Source organism: Parasteatoda tepidariorum, chromosome 6, assembly GCF_982258835.1.
Source record: "Parasteatoda tepidariorum strain Cologne lab strain chromosome 6, Ptep-v5.0, whole genome shotgun sequence".
Taxonomy (NCBI): Eukaryota; Metazoa; Arthropoda; class Arachnida; order Araneae; family Theridiidae; genus Parasteatoda; species Parasteatoda tepidariorum.
In genome coordinates this window covers 30,500,307-30,518,414 of record NC_141760.1, presented here as the reverse complement: position 1 = coordinate 30,518,414, position 18,108 = coordinate 30,500,307, and the positions used below count along the sequence as shown (strand labels likewise).

Genomic DNA, 18,108 nt, shown 5'->3' with positions numbered 1-18,108 from the left:
TAATAACGCTACGGCAACGAAAGACAGAATACAAATGTTCTGAGAAGGACAATCTATTTACAGTCCTTGTGAAAGGAAATTTTACACGGAGGAAAAATCTGGTAAAATTACCATACTGTTAGTTATCGAAAGTTCTGGCTGAAGAACCATAATTCTGGTTAATAAAATTAAAAACTTACAATATTTAAGGTATTCATCTAGCAATTTTTCATTCATATATTTACTGTAAACCAAAAATTCTAGTTTTTAAAATTAAAGTTCTTATTACGATGCATTTAATAAAAAGTACAAATCTGAAAAGTAAATTTCGTGCCTTTTTCTAAAGCTTCACGAAAAATTATCCAAATTTTAACCCATTTACCAAACTTTATAACATAATTGATTTCCAAAGATTACAATAAAAATTTCAATCGGTGAAAAAAAATGAAAATTTAAATAATTATATTATAATTTATCATTACTGAGTAAACGCTATAGGGTTGTCGGTCATAAAATGAAAGAAGAATAGGAAAATATATAAAAAAAAGTCTATATAAAAAAAAGTCTATATAAATAAATACAGGATTTAACAACGATTACAAGCAGTAATTTTTCAGCCTACTTCATCATCTGCTCAAACACAGAGTCTTTAATGATGTAGAGTTTATCATAATGACACAATTTATCGTCCGTAATGATGCAGAGTTGAAACTTTTTGAAAACATCAACATATTGGGCAAATTACTTGTCACTTCATTTAGTATTCGATGTTTCGACAACATTCAAGACCAAAACATTTAAGTCCTGTTTGAATTGTACAGTGAAATATTTTTGCTTCTGAGTTTAAATGGAACTCTTTCGTAATTTATAGAGTTGTCAATCATCTATTTTCCATCACAATCAGCTTCCATTTTCCTTCATCTCCTTTTATCATTTCATGAGTCTATAACTCATTGATGTTAAAGCTTTTGTGCTACCTTCAGTTAAACAGGTTTTATATATCCTTTTTGTTACTCTTACTTGATATTTTAAGTTGTTTTGAAATTGCTAATACTTTCACGCCATTTTGACTCATCAACACAATCTGTCCTCATTTAAACTCACTAACAGCTTTCGTTAATGATATTAAAAAATAAATTCAACCAGTTTAAAAAGTTCAAACAATCTTAAATTGGACTAATTGGGACATTTATTTTGACATTAACTTTATGAGAGATATCAGGAAATGTTTTCAGAAATTAAAATTTTAAGAAAATGGAGAATAAAAAAATATATCGGTTAGAAGTCATTTGACTACTTTATTTATATCATTGGTCTATTTTGTGCTTGCCAAGAGCTAGAGACGTCTCCAACAGAACTCAATAAGAAATAATTCTGTGACTTATCTGATATGCCCTGCTTCTAAGTTAAAGGGGAAAACGTATTGAATTTCTTTTGCAGCTATCATATTTTTATGATATAGCTGAAATTTTAATTTATTATAATGTTTATTTTGCGAAATTTGTATGAAGATAACACCAGAAGTTCAGATACTGCAGCAATAGACACATTAATTTCATTATTATTATTATTATTATTTAAGAAAATATTTACTACTTCATCATTGTTCTGATTCGAATTTGTTATAAATATCAAAATTTAATTACTGTTCTGGGAATGATTACTCATTTTAAGAATTTAATTTCAGATCCTCGTTCTCTCTCACTTAATAAATTATATGAGTTATTATTATTTTAATATTATTTAAAATTCATTATTGCACCATAATTCAAAATTAAAAATTTGAAAGGAATGTTTATATATTTAAATAAGATTTATCAATATTAGATGTAAAATAAAATTCTTTTTTTAAATAATTGCTTCTATGACAGATTTCTCAGTCCAATTTTTTTTGGAAACTTACAATAAAATATTTTGCGACAAATAATTCAAAATTAAGTAGCGCAAATATTAATTATTAACAATTGTTTGTTTGTAAATGTTTGGTGTGTAACTAATATCAATTTTTTATTTATTACAAATACACTTTCTGATTCCTTTTTTTGAAAAAGTAATACCTATAAAGTTTAAATATTATGTAACTGTTATTTTACAGGAAACAAAACAACAATTTTTAATTAAAAAGTTTTGTTTTCCTCATTTCAGATGATTTCAGAAAGCAAGCAAAAAGAGGGCTGTGCAACGTCATTTAAAGATTGTAAAGACAACGTCATTTAAAGATTGTAAAGACAACGTCATTTAAAGATTGTAAAGACAACGTCATATAAAGATTGTAAAGACAACGTCATTTAAAGATTGTGAAGACAACGTCATTTAAAGATTTCAACTGTTATTCCTTTTCACTCATTTGGCGATTTTTCAGCCAAGCCTTATAAAATTCTTTTATTGCACTGTAGTTATAACAAAATATTAAAAAAAAATTTAAATTATTTCTTAGCCTAAAAGATTAAAAATATAATAACAATTGCGAGAGACACTTGTTTAACAATATTTTATAACCAGGCAACATTTTATAACAGTAAATACCAACTGGCGGATAGTAGGCCACATCCGGCCGGCGAAAACTTTTTTGTGACCCGTGAACTAAAATATATAAGTTGTCATTTTTCTGCTGACAATGTTTGTAAAAAGTCTATATGGCTTTAAAATACTTTTCTTTTGTTAAAAAAATTTAATTTCTTCGTTTCTGTGAAATTTAATATACCAACAGTGCGAAAAAATTTATTTCTCAGGTAAAAATCTACTTCTTATTTTAATTTGTAATTCAATACTTTTGCTTTGTACAACTTGATAAAAGTCTGACAGTAATATTTAATGTTCTTTCAAACATAAGAGAGTCCTATATAAAATTTTGATAAAGTTGCGACCCGCCATTCGACTGGTGTTTTAAATTGTGGCCCTCGGCCTCATGTAAGTTGGAAACCCCTGTTTTATAACTTCATCTTAACTATCGAAGAGTTTATTTATTTTTATAAGTTTATTATTCGGTATACAATACTGTGAATTACATACTTGGTATTATTAGCTAATGTAAGGCTATAATCTTTTTATGAGATCCCTTTTTTCACCAATAGAACGTGTAAAAAGAATATTTGATTAAATACTGGAACTATAACAAAAAAAAATGCAACCGTAAAATAAGGATATATTTTTCTCTCATTAGGTCAATATGACGGGAACTTAAATATATCATTATGGTGCGCATTATTAAATATATTTATATATTTGTTTCCGATTACTCATTTCGATGTTTGATTTGAGAACAAGTGCTTTTCTTGTAAGTTTTCACAAAAATGTTTTTGCTTGAAAAATAGGAAAAAAAATCGTTACGTTATTTTTTTAATTATCGTTTCAAAACAGATATATATCAGAACATATGTACACCCTATTAAATAGATTAATATCAGCACATAGATTTCCCTTTTCAAATAGATCTGTAACAGATTTTTTTATCACCATTTCGAACAAAAATTTTAAAGACTTCGTTTTGACCATTCGTATAAACTCTTCGTTATGCTCTAACAAGCGAAATGTCCGCCATTTCAATCAATATTTAAAAAAAAAAATCATGTTTCAAAACTCAATTAATAGTGACATTTAATTTTATTTTAACTCATGCAAATTACAATGTCATTCAATTATCGACTATAGAAATAACAATGGGGTCTAATTATAGAGTGAAGAAACTTTTCCAGTTACACACAAAACCGAAATAAAGACTATAATTAGAACTAATAGCAGTTAACGAAAAGCGTTTCTATAAAATTTGTCAAAGTGACTGATCTCGAGAAGATTATTTTTAAAAAGTACATAATGTATAGCGATTTTTTGACTCTTTTCAATCGATCTGATAAATTATTTAAAGACAAATTCGCAAATACATGCTTGGTAAAATACATTATTTTCACACTTAGACAATTACCACAATAGCCTATATTTTTTTAATCATTATAGGTACGATTAGAAATTAAATATTTTGATGGTATTTTAAATGAATCAAAACATAAACAACTTATTCCATCAATTTTCCACAACAGTTGAAAATTTCATTACCTGATTGCTGTTATTACAATTATAAAAACTAAAATTATAAACTGGTCCTTTATACTAATGAATAGTTATTACATGTTTTGAAGTCAAATTTAATAACGACATTGATTTTTTTTAATCAATGCAAACTGCAAATAATATTGATCAATTATGAAGCAAAGAAAAAAATTCAGCAAATGTCGTCGTTAAGTAATATGTTGCGCTAAAACCTAAGAACTTAATGGCTTTTGAATATTCTTTAAAATCAACGGGAGATCTTGAGAAATAGAGGAGAAGATGTTTCAAAATTTAAAGATTTATTTATTATTTTAAACATTTTTATTTTAAATAAATAAATTCTGATTTGCTTTTTCTTTAATTTATTTATTTCATTTATTTATTATTATAAATAGATAAAAGCTTTAAAAACTTATTACATCGTTTTTCCATTGCAATCGCAAATTGCATTGCATCATTGCATTTTTTTACTACAGTTATAGACTGACCCTTTTAACTAATGCAGAATTGCTAATGTTAAACAACTATTTGTTGTATTAACAGGATTAGTTGTGGAATTTATTTTATTTTAATCAATGCAAACTACATACAATGCTGATCAGTTATGATTTGAAGAAAAAACTTCAGAAAATGCCTTTAAGCATATTCCTCAACAAAATGTTACGCTAAACCTAAGAACTTAATGCCTTTTAGATGTTCTTTAAAATCAACGGGAGTTCTTGAAAAACAAAGGAAAAATATTTCGAAATTTAAAGACTTTTGCAAGTGGACTTTATGGTGATGATTTAAATCTAGGGCATTTCCGAAGAAACAACTACTCATCTTACGCAGTTTCAAACGTTCTAAATGAAAGCCTAACACTTACAAGATTTTATCTGCTTATTGTTCTTCTTAAACTTGAATGGTATAACCTGTAATTTTCAGAAGGTAGTAAAACACAAGAAATGAACATCAAGTTTAGTGCGCTTGCATTATAATTTGGAATACAATGCCAAATTTTCTTTTCATTGTCGCACATTTATGATCACTTTCCCTACATTTGTTTAAATAAAATAAAAAGAAGTTTTCTGTTCGATTCTATGAGTCATTCCTCAGAAAAACTAGGTTGCACATAAACCATAATTTTAGGTTTCTCAAATAATTTTGTATAAATTTTAAGGAACTTTTCTTAATTTCAATACATGATTTTCTGTATTTTCCTGAACTCTATATTCCTATAACGGCATGCACTATAAGACAATTTTGAATTCCCGTACTAGAGTTGGAAATCTTGTACTCAAGTGAAGGAGATTCTCAAGCAATTTAATTTTTATTTTAGTTGTATTAAGAGCTGTTATTGTTAATATGAAATTGTTATTTTTATTTAAAATCTCTTTTTGCTATTCAATATCAATTTCAGCTGTTTTTTTGCTGTGTTCTTTTCCTCAAAACTTCCAGTTTTAAAACAGAAGGAGAATTATTCCCTCAGAACCACATGCTCTAATAAGCCAGAATTTTAGTACACAGAAGAAACGTAAAGTAGTTTGGATAATTTTTATAAGATTTCTAAAGAATTGTAAGGCGCATCATTTCTTATATATTGCTTATTATTTAAATTTAAATTTCTACCCATATATGAATAGCATATGAGTTTATTTGAACCTGTATTTCATAAAACATATTTTTTAAGATGATTTATTTGCATTTTTTTTATGATCTGTAACTGGTGTTGGAAAGTCATAGATTTGATTATAAATTTTTTTTAACTCGTAAAAGAGAAAATAATAAAAAAGGAAAATAATTTTAATCTTAAAAAGCCCAATCATAGAAACGTTATTTTAATTTATGTTAGGTCATATAAATTATCTAGAACTAAAATATATTTAACGATATAAAAGTCTGTTTCGAAGACTACTATAATATGGAAATGTACTTTTATAATTTACTAAGTAAAAAATAATTAAATGGAATTCGGCTTTTGTTGCATTAGTTTGAGAAATCCATTCTAAATATCCACTGAAATTTAATCAATACTAAATTTCAATTGAAATCTAATCAATACAAAAAATTGAAAAGCATTTATCATATTTCAAATTTAAAAAGCATTTTTGAGTTTTTTTCTGAACAAAACTATATGGAGTTTAATGTACAGATGCTTAAAACTTCGATACAAATTTTTTATAAATTAATTAAGTTATAAAATTAATCTAATTTAGTATATAAATAATTTTATATTCGGCGTGTAATTAAATAAGGCACGATTCACATTGCATACATTAAAGAAAGCTTAATATGGATCTGTATAGAATTACCCCCTAAATGATGTGTCCGCACAATTATCACTTGAACTACTTTATTTATTTATGAGTTTATTATTATTTATTTATGAGTTTATTATTATTTATTTATGAGTTTATTATTATTTCTTCACGAGTTTATTATTCTTTGTTTATGAGTTTATTATTATTTATTTATGAGTTTATTATTATTTATTTATGAGTATGTTATTATTTATTTATTTATGAGTTTATTATTAGTTATTTATGAGTTGTGAAGTACGTTTTTCTTCAATAGTTAAATTGAAAAAAAAATTTTAAAAAACATTATATACCATTGTTGTATAAAAATGAATAAAAGTAGCCTAAAGTAACATTTGGATGTCCGCAAATGACGTCATCGTAACATTTGTCGATTCAGAAGTCAATCAAGTTCAAAACACAAACGTGGCGTCACTTACAGGTATTTAATTAAATCTGATTTAAGTCACACGGTTAGGCATAATCACTTCACTCTTACTCGATTTGTAAGTACCCAATAAAATTAAAAAGCAAATGAAGCATTTACTTTTCTACCATAAAAACAGCGTTTAATCATTAACTCTGTTGTCATGCAGCTCTATATAAAAAAGTAAAACAGTTATATGATTCTCTCTAAATGCTTGAGAAATTTATCCAAATTTCAACACATTAGCTTCTTGCCCACGAACCATCTATATTTCTCTTATTTATTTAGAATAATTTAAGAGTTTAGTTTTAAAAAATTTAGTTTTAGTTTTAAAAGAATTATTTTAGAATAATTTAAGAATTTAGTTTTTTTAGGAGAAATAGTTTTAGTTTTAAAAGCAATATTTAAGAACACAATTGATTTTTTTAAGAAATATTCTTTTTATTCAGAGACCTCTCTTGGTTCAAGCTGAGACGGACAAAAATTGAAGGACTAAAGAAAAGGAATGTAGATCTAGATCGAGAACCTTTATTCACACGTTCTCTGTTGAACCTCCGTCCTCCGTTGTTTCATAAAAGATCTATAATGGGTGAAATCTTCTAATGGTGAGCATTATTTGTTTCAAATTTTGACGAGAAAGATAATTGTTCCTTGATGTTGCTAAGATAAAGTTCAATGTTTTCTGAAGATCAGTGGAGGCTCAGGTGACAGAGCGTTCACCTTCCAATGATATGTCCAGTTCATATCCCAGCAATGGCTGGTCGATACGAATTCCGCACCCGGCTCACACCGACCACAGTGCTGACGTAAAGTATCCTCAGTGGCAAACGGATTATAGGTCAGACTCCCCTTTCCGTCAGGCCAACCTTAGGAGGTTTCCGTGGTATTCCTCAATGTAACGCAAATGCTCTTTAGTTCCCTCAAAAAGTCCTCCATGAAGGCAAATCTCTCCCAAAACGTGATCCAGGAGCTTCCTTGTCTTTTGGATTAAGCTCAAAATTTCAAGGCTTACAAAAACTGTTGCAGCGGTTGTTGCAGTTGAAGCTTAAATGATGTTATAGTACGTTCTTCTGTTTCTAAAAAATTGGTATACCTTTTCTTTTGTAATGACCTATATTGTCTATTTTTTTATCTAATGACCTATATTTTGTAATGACCTATAAGTGACAGACACGGTAAATCTTCGAAATCCTGTAAAATGTACGATACTTTAATCTACTTCATTATTCACTTCTTTCAGTGAATGAGAAGTTTAACGCACTTTATTCAAATTATTAAAAGAAAGTAATGAAAAATCAAAGAGTCAATAAAACAGGCGACATACAACGCAAAGCTGAATGATCTGGACAGCTTCGCCGATTTCAATTATTTGTGTCATTCAAGAGGCAAGACGAGATGTGGATTCTGCAGAGTGGTTGATTAGGCAACGTTTTGCCAAAGAGATGGACTGAGTACCTATGGGGACCGATCTCGTACGTCGACTATCATTAAAGTATGTCCCATATTGGCTCTCAACACTAGAATCCTATTTCTGTCGTCCCCTCAGAATCACCGATCTTCATGACTGTTAATGTAAGTTGACGCACCGACGTACTCAAGTGCTCAGTTTTATGCTGAAAGTCCGGGCAGTTTAGATGCACGACTTGGCATTTGCTCGGGACAGTCTGAGGACTAAGTATGACGCACAATCTCAGGTTAACATTCAAAAGGTTAGCATTCAGGTTAACATTCTCAGGCTAACATTCAAAAACATGAATGTTAAAAGATAACAATACATTCAATTAAAATAATTTTCTAATTGGGTCACAAAAACACGTAAAGAGTAAATATAAGATACTGTGTTACATTGGTCTTTAATCGAAGTATGCAAATAAAACTGAAATATAAATATGTTTGATGCGGCATAAAACAGAAATTGATTTTACATAGCTTAAAGCACGCTAAAATAAAAGAGAATGAATACAGTAAAACCTTAAATTTATCAACCCAACGATTTTAAATTTGAAACAATTTTAAAGTAATAAAAATATTCTTTAAATAAAAATATTCAAACAAATATTTATTTTGTTGCAATCATTTAAGATTTACACTGGAAGTTTCAAGGTGAGTTAAGAAAAGTTTTAATTTCTAAAGCTTTGACTTCGTTACTTAATTTTACGGTAAAAAAGAGTAAGTGTTTTAAACATTTAATTGTAATTTTGTCTTATTGTTTCAAGGATACTTAACTCAAGATAGTTATATTTCGAGTGAGTGTTAGTTGAAGTTTTACATCATGTTAATTCTCTCTTAAATTAATTAAATAATGTTTAACAAAGCATAACTAATTTTTTTCTATTTCAAACTTAATAAAAATGTTAATTACCAATCTACAAAAAAGTTTTTTTTTATTTAGTTGCAATTAATGTGTTTTTTTGACGATAGATGGACGGGTGTCAAATTTATTGAAAAGAGCTTCATATCTTTTAAGGACTGTCCTAAACATTTTTGTGCATTAATGATTTAAATATTAAAAAAATATCTATATATGTATATTTATGTTACACGGCAAAAGCTTCTCCTTTCTTTTCAAGTTGGCAAATAAATTGAAATATCAAATGTGTGAGCAGCCATAAGCATGAAAGAGTAAACAATCTGGATGAAAATTCTTTTCTTGAGTGGACAAAGAAAAGTAGAAACAAATTATGCTATAAGTGGGGAAGAATGACCAATGACCCATGTCCAAGAGTTCGTGGGTTCGATCCCAGCCGGTCGAAGACTCCCCGTGTAGTAAATGGTGATTGATGCACGTTAAATCTGTCGAGTCGCGAAGTCCTCCATGTTCCCTTAACAAATCAATACCTCTGGGGGTACTGATTCATGAGTTTCCTTCTTCTGGATTGGTTCAAAATTACAAGGCAACGGAGTTGAACATTAGTGGTCATAAACCGAAAAAAATTGGGTCGGCTTTTCAACGACGAAAATAAAATAAAATAAAATAAAATAAAATAAAATACGCGAGAGTTGAGTTTAACTATATATGAGTCCAATTCCAATTACAATATTTCCAATTACAATAATTCCAATTACAATATTTCCAATTACAAAAAATTTTCATGATGCTCGCCGTTGTATATTACCATAATTGAGTCGCTCAGAAGCCAATGCGGTTAAGTCCAAAACACAAAAATTGAGAAAATTAATGTTTTTTGATACATTAGTTTTTAAAATTCTTGGTTTATTAATTTAATTAGAAAAGTGTATAAAGTCTTTTTTCGAGGTGTAAACTCTGCAAAAAAGCAAGATATGTACAGGATGTGTAAATAAAAACGTAAGTATTTATTGAAATAATGACAGCATCTTAAAAATTTTAGGACTTATACCTTTTGGCAGCTGAAAAAGATAAGAAATATATATAGTCTACTAGTATAAACGAACTTTCATTTTTCACTATCATCACTAGATACAGTGACTAATAGAAAATAAACTGTTGGATTATTTCAAAGATTGTTTTTTACTTCAAAACTAGAGAGGAACTTTTCTTTGTTTCAGGAAATGAAAATAAAATAAATAAATAAAAAAAAAATAAAAATACCACATTTTAAAAAAAATACTACGAAAAATACCATACCCCTTTTTTTGGTGAAAAAATACTACCGTAGTATTAAAAATACTACGTCTGGCAACCCTGAGTAACTATGAATTTCTTGTTTTTCAGTATTACCAACAAATATCGAAGGAAGAATAATAATTTAATTTTTATTTCAAAGTTTATGTTAAAAAATATTGATAAAAGGTGGACTTATTCACAATGGCTTCTGAAATCCTTAGCTTCTGAAATCCTCCTTCCAACGAGTAAATCACTTTAATAACTAAGAAGATTATTATACATTTCATCAAAATTTCCAAAAATCAGAAAATATCAAAAAATGGACTTAACGGCATTGGCTTCTGAGCGGCTCAATTGATAAGAAGAATAGAATGTCAATTTAATTCCAGATTATGCTTTTATTTCTATTATTTTAAAACAATTTTTTTTATTGCGAGAGCTTTTGTTATAAGCTTTTGTTATTTCAATTTTCTTTATATTCAAAAGGGCAATAAAATCTAAAAATTACACAAACTTAATTTATTCAATTTCAAACTCAATTTGAAACAAATTTGACCATTCGTAAATAAATCAATCATTTATATAATATATCAATCAACATAAATAAATAAATAATTATGTTAAGCATTTAAATAATTGTGCTTTCATGCCCTAATAAATTAAAAGATCTATTACTACCTGCAATTGTGATTCATTTATGTTTTTGTACCACTTAGTAAAATCATCTTAGAAAAGAGGGAACGTTGGAAGGTACAGTTATTCCCTATACAATTGCTATTTAAGTAATTGTGGAGGCTTTGCTGAGTGATTTAAATGTTTGATTAAAGATTTATCTTCACTTACAAATTCATATGTGTAAGCATTTTACAGTCTTAAGAATAGTTTAATTTAAACTCCGGTAAAGAGGCTCATTTGAAAATTTGGAATTTAATTATTCAGTAATTTTAATTGCGCAATAGTTTCTAGGGAAACGGGGTACAATGAAATTCTCTGGAATCCATTTAAAATTGTTTTCTTGTAATCATGAATACGTTTTGCGGCTGTTTACATGTACTCCTTCTAATGCATGCATACATAGCCTGCTTCTTAGATTGATAATTTTTGAGGGCATGAAGTGCGTCTTACTCATCATTTTAATTTTTTATACCTATATATGCATGTCTTTTAAAAAAATTGGCTTAATTTAAATGCAGAAAAAGATGTTCATTTAAAAATTTGGAATGACAATTCTGAGATTTAAAAATCGCGTCTTACTTGCTATTTAAATTTTTCTCAAAATTAGTGGTGTAAGACCGGGTAGCTAATATTCTAAGGCTTGTTGGAACTAAGCTGTTCGACCTAGAAAATGTGAGATTTAATCACGATATTCATCATTCAATTGTGCTGTATATCATTCCTGAAAAGTCAGAAATGTATAACTTTTTTATAAGTAATTTTTTTTCTAAAAGAAATCAAATTACCCGGTCTTTTCTCACTAGCTGAGAGAGACAGGGTACGACGTGTTAACTTTATGGAAAGTTTAAAAATACCAGAATTTTTGTGAAGAAGTAGCGTACATTTCTATTTTACTTGACAGTTAACGAAAATTAAGCGTAATTTACACGTGATGTAGTCAACGTCGTAATCAAGAAAGGGAGAGAAATGAAAAATTGTTTTAAAGACCGGAACTGCTGGGAACTTGATTAAAATTTCTAACAAAAGAATATGGTATTCATTAATTAGTTTTTTTTTAAAAGGAGGAAATGGGATTCAGACAATTTCCTTACATCTACAGAAAAACTACTATTTTGAATAAAAGGTCTTCAAGAATTCCACAAAATATGAAAATAAGGCCTTTTGTGCTCTGAAGAAGGGGCCTGCAATTATTTTTGTCCTGAGGACCGTAAAATCTTTGTTTAGCTTTGGATGTCCTCTTCCTCCACTGCACTTCCGATTTCATGGATCTATCATAGACCCACATCAATGGGGAGATGTGAGACTGGGCGGCTTTTGGTCCTACCCCTGGAACAGGGGTTATCGAAACGAAACAGAGCGCTGTTACGATTGGACGAAATTTTTGTAGTCTGTAAGGGTATGAATCTTTACCCTAACAAATATAATAAAATGGACTAAAAATAGTTTGTATAACTCTAATAAGCAATAAATAAGAATATTTTAAAAACAAGTGAACATTAAAGAGTTTACATAGAAAAACAGATATATCCCCACAGACACCGTGAATTAATCATGGACACGAAAATATGGTACGTCTTTCTTCTTAATTAGGAAAGTGTAGTTCAGAGTTTGTCCCCTAGAAGTCAGAACTAATTTCGGCACAATTAAGGTACCCGGTTTTAGAATTTTTATAACTCTAATAACAATAAATAAGAATATTTTAAAAACAAGAGAACATTAGAGAATTTGCATAGAAAAACTGACATATCCCCAAAGACACCGTTAATTAATGATCAACGACACGAAAATAATGAAGGTCTTTCTTCTTCATTAGGAAAGTGTAGTTTAGAGTTTGTCCCCTAGAAGTCAGAACAAATTTCGGCACAATTGAGGTACCCGGTCTTGGAACTTTTATAACTCTAATAACAATAAATAAGAATATTTTAAAAACAAGAGAACATTAGAGAATTTGCATAGAAAAACTGACATATCCCCAAAGACACCGTTAATTAATGATCAACGACACGAAAATAATGAAGATCTTTCTTCTTCATTAGGAAAGTGTAGTTTAGAGTTTGTCCGTTAGAAAACAGAACTAATTTCGGCACATTCGAGGAACCCGGTCTCACCCTATTACCCGGTTTTACCCTACTCTCTCTTATGTGTATGCATTTATAAAATTGCATGCAACTTAAGGTGTAGGTGATCATGCTAATTACGCAATCATTTCTAGGGAAACGGTGCAATCTTTTTCTCTAGAATTTTGAAGTAATATTCAAATATATATAGTATATATACATAATTATATCGTGAGTACGTTTTAAAGATTGTCTACAGGTAATCATCATTAAACATTTATAAATATCTTTTCTAATGCTTAGACATGTATAAACTGCATTTTACTTATTTAATCTTTTAAAAATTATATGAATTTGTACAAAAAAAAATTGATGATTTAATTCAAACTCAGGAAAATAGGCCCATTCATAAATGCGTAATTCAATTATGCTATCATTTTAATTGCGCAAACATTTATAATTAAATTCTCTGGAATTCTAAGAATATAATTTTCATGTAAAAATTAGTGCGTTTTGTAGTCGTCTAAATTCTAAAATATTCATAAATAGTATTTATAATTCATTAAAACGCATAAAGCGCGTCTTAATTGCAATTTCAATTTCTTTAAGGTTATATGCATGCATACCAGCAATTATGGTTATTTATTTAAATTGAGAAGAGGAGACTCTTTCATAAATATGTAATTTAATTAAGCATTCATAATAGTTACACAATAATTTTTTGAAAAATTCTCTTGAATTCTGCTAAAATAATATTCTAAAAATCATGATTGCGTTTTGCGGGTAAACCTTTAAAATCATTTATAAATAGCATTTCCAACAAAATTCTAAAATTTTCTAAATTTTCTAAAATTTATGAAGTGCATCTTGCTTACAATTTTAAGTTTTTTTAATAATTATAAGTATGCATGATGAAAAAAAAATTCAGATTTGCATGTGATAAGTTTTAAAATCATGATTCTATACACGATAAACTAAATAAAAAATACATACCATTTTGATGTGTGATGTAATCCCAAACTATGTGCAAAAAGAACAATTAATAAATCTCACATCGCTATCACAAAGTAACTCGCATTTCAATGGGACATTTTTTTCAAATCCAAACACCTTGTACCATCTCTACTTAACCGAAACAGTTATACTTGCCGATGGAGAAAAACAATACTTCCGAAATCTACACTTTCCTTTGATTTGTGGTTAACCACTTGTCACCGGTAACCTAAAGAAAAGTTACTGGTCGCGACAAAAGATAATCGAAGCCACAGAGACAGACGTGTTTTTGTGTGAATTGGACTTCCTCTTCTTGTTTTACTTTGATATTTCTTTGAGTGAAAGTTTTTGTTCTCTGTAAGGCCGGGGGGAGAAAGGGGATGGGGGTGGAGAAGTAGTCAAATTGAGGTGAATTGAGTTCAGAAGATAAAATGTCGGCTTTTTTATTGGAACATCACTTTCTTTGATTTTAAATCTAGAAAGGAAAGATGAAAAATGCTTCCCATGGACTTGCTTTGATTTTTCTTTTTCTCCTGCGTTGGTAGGATATTTAAATTCTTTCTGTATCATTTAATGAAATTATATTTCCGCGTGGGGTAATTGATTTTGAATATGGAATATTTTATTCGATAAGCATTAAGTTTTCATTTTCTTATGATCAATGCAGATACGTTTTAATTGTTTTCAATAAATGAAAGAGACAAGGTGATTGTTTTAAATTTTATTTATAATGTATTTATTTATTTATTGTGGAGAGGGAAGGTGAACGAATTGTATTATATTTTTTTATAGCCGTTGTTGAACAGCCGACCCAATTTTTGGGTTACTAATGTTGAACTCTTACCCATGATCTCTCCACCATTGAGGATATTTTGCGTTAACACTGTAGTCGATGCGAGTTGGGTGAGGAAATTCATATCGACCTGCCATCGCAGGGATTCAAACCCGGTTCACCCTATCGGAAGGCGACCGCTCTATCCCCTGAGACTCCCCGACTTGTTAACCATATATATTTTATAACTGTCGTTGAACAGCGGACACAATTTTGGAGTTAGGACTACTATTGTTCATCTCAGTAACCTTGTTATTTTGAACCCAATCCAGAAGACAAGGGAACTCCTGGTTCAAGTATTGGGAGAAATTTAATTTCGTGAAGGACTATTTGATGTAAATAACCAACGTTGGCGTTACATGGAGAGGAAAACAGTTAGCCTGGCAGCAAGGGTCTACAACTGATCCGTCTACCACTTAGGATATTTCACGTCAACACTGTGGTCGGTGGAAGCCGGATGCTGATTCCTATCAATCCACCATCGCTGGGATTCTAACCCGGTTCACCTCATTGGAAGGCGAACTCCCTATCCCCTGAACCATCGCTACTAGAATCGGGCTACTTAATGTGTTTTGCCAAAATTAATACCAGTGAGCTCTAGCCCCAAGTAACAATGTTTGCCAATCTTTAGAGCTGCTTTTGCAGATTCGCTTGGATCTTTTTGCAATACGAGCTAGAATCACCTTACATTTTGGTCTAAATTTGTATAAATGTTGATATTCCTCTTAAAATAAAGTTCCGAACTCATATAACTTAGGAATTGTGTCAAACCAAATTCTGTACAATGTGATTTGATTTATGTATTTTTCAGTACTACTTGAAAATCTTACATTACATACACCAAACATGCCATGCACCTGGCACCGTTTTGGAGGGTACTCCCTTCAAACGAGCAAGTTCAAATTACCACGTACTTTTGACTCTAATAAAGCGACGTAGAGATAACCTGAACTGGTACACCCTTCCTCCAAACTACCACACCTCATCTCACGAGGCGTTTGTCAGACACAATAGATTTAACGTACTCCTCTGTGGCACTCATAGTTTTCCGATCATCTCCTGGAAGTTACATTTGATAAAATTAATTTATAGAGGTTCGCTTTACACTAAATTACAGTGTTTGAAGTCGCAGCTGCTCTAAGACTTTTATTTTATGAACTAGTAAATATATTTTTCTAAAAAAAATATTTAATGAAAAGATAAGAACATTTTGGAAACAAAGCACATGAGAACAAATTATAAAAATTTCGAAATAGGGTGTTAAATTGAATAAAAATTATGCAAAGTAGCGTGTAAAAATTGAGGTAATTATGCAAAAATTGAACCAGTGTTTAAACACAAGATTCAGTTGATTCATCATTCGGTTGTTGCTTCATTCATTCCTCATTCACGAATTGGTTGAATGTTATTCAATATGTTAATCATAAAAGTGGGCTATCCTAAAAATTTAATTTGAACAATATAAAATTGTGAGTTTAGCAACAAAACAGGGATTGAATTGAAGTATTTCACTCGAGAAAGACGTGCACATAAATTACTATTCTTTCAGCAGCCTTTTTTAGTGATCTCAGTTGATTTTATTCTTTTTGCAGCTTTGTTAAAACACCTCTCCCTTTTGCATAAATTCTGAAGCATCATTAAAACTTAACAATACCTACTATTGAGTAACCTGAGTAAATTAAAAACCACATTTTAGATAAAATTGAAAATAATTATCTTATACATTCGTATTAGCGTGTCTTAAAATATGGATGAGTCAACAACAAAACGTCATTTTTTGAGCGAAACAGATATAATCTTGTTAGGATTTAGTTTATATGCTTACATTAGATTATATACTTAGTTGTTTATTTTTTAATATTTGTGACTCGAATTACGAGTATTAAATAATACCTTAAGTTTTTGTGGATTCATTTTAAGTTTCCAATACATAGTGGAAAATAAAAGTTTCTGTTCATAGACCAGACGAAATATTTTTTAAAAAAATTAATTTAAGCAAATGCATTTAAGCTAATAAATATCGTATGTGGATATTAATTTTTAATGCTATTTCCCCTCTAAGAAAAAAAGCATGGTCGAAAATACCAAAATATGTCAAAATTAACCATGTTACGGGCTCTATGGGAACACCAAAACACTCAGTATTTTTTATCGAATCTCACTTATTTTCTTATTAACTTTAGTAAAATTAATAAGTAAATATGTGTTTATAATATGCGATAAAATTCGGTAAATGTGGCAAAAGCTGATAATTTTATTATGATACCTTAAAGCATGGTAAAAGAAACATTTATTCGGTAAAATCTACTTGTTAGTTTTGTATTTTTAACAAATGTGTGGTAATAGTTATAATAAATTTGAAAGGCGGAATTTCTGGTAAACCGTTACCATGTGAATGGAAATATTACAAAATGATTGGTTTAAATACAATTTATTTTGGTTTTATTAACCATAATTACGTTTTTTACTAAAATTTTCATTACCGTACTGAACGCTACGTTTGTCAAATCTTTTCCCGTGCATTGCTGCAGTAAAAGTAAATCCAGGTGTTCGTAGATATTACATAAACAAGTATAAATACCAAATTACGAATCTATTAATCTATATGAATGCAATTTCATATCAGTCAAAAAGCATTAATAAAGAGATTAAGTGAATAATATGGATTAGTTTTTCTTATTCTGAAAACTAATTTTACATAGTGAAAAATTTAACAAAATTTACTCAACTACAATACATTTGTTTTCAACGCATTTAAATATATAAATGTAGAGAAACTTTTTTAAACAAAATTCTTCCTGAGAAATGACGATTATAGCGAATGCAAGAATTGATATTTTGAACGGGAACTGTAAATATTTAATATGCAGTTTTGAACGCGCAAATTTAAAACGAGTAAAATGTTACAGATTTATTCCTTTAGAATAAAAACTAACATTTTTAAAAACAAGAAGCTTTGGAATGAACAATAAAACTAGTTTTTGTGGAAAAAGAATAAATGCACACCATATTCAGGTTTATTTTCATCCGACAGTGTGCAATATACAATTCAAATAAAAGTACATGCAATAAAAAATTTTCTTTTGAAGTCGAATAACTGATTTTTATTGCTTGGTTTAAAAACATTCCTTCGTGTATCGCTATAGTAGATTTTTCGATATTATTTTTTAAATTACGAAAGGTGGAAGTACTTGAATCGAAATTCGGAATTTAATGTATGAAATATTTTAGAATAA

At 29.1% G+C, this 18,108-nt stretch overlaps 1 protein-coding gene across 1 annotated transcript in view; it reads right to left on the bottom strand.

Moving 5' to 3' along the window:
• LOC107440194 (uncharacterized) overlaps window positions 1–14,335 on the bottom strand; it is a 70,991-nt gene extending 56,656 nt beyond the window's left edge. The window contains exon 1 of the mRNA XM_087165589.1: window positions 14,041–14,335. Within this exon, the coding sequence (XP_087021715.1) occupies window positions 14,041–14,043 (3 nt within the window). The 5' untranslated portion in view covers window positions 14,044–14,335. The remainder of the gene's footprint in view (window positions 1–14,040) is intronic.
• Between the last annotated feature and the right edge of the window lie 3,773 nt (window positions 14,336–18,108).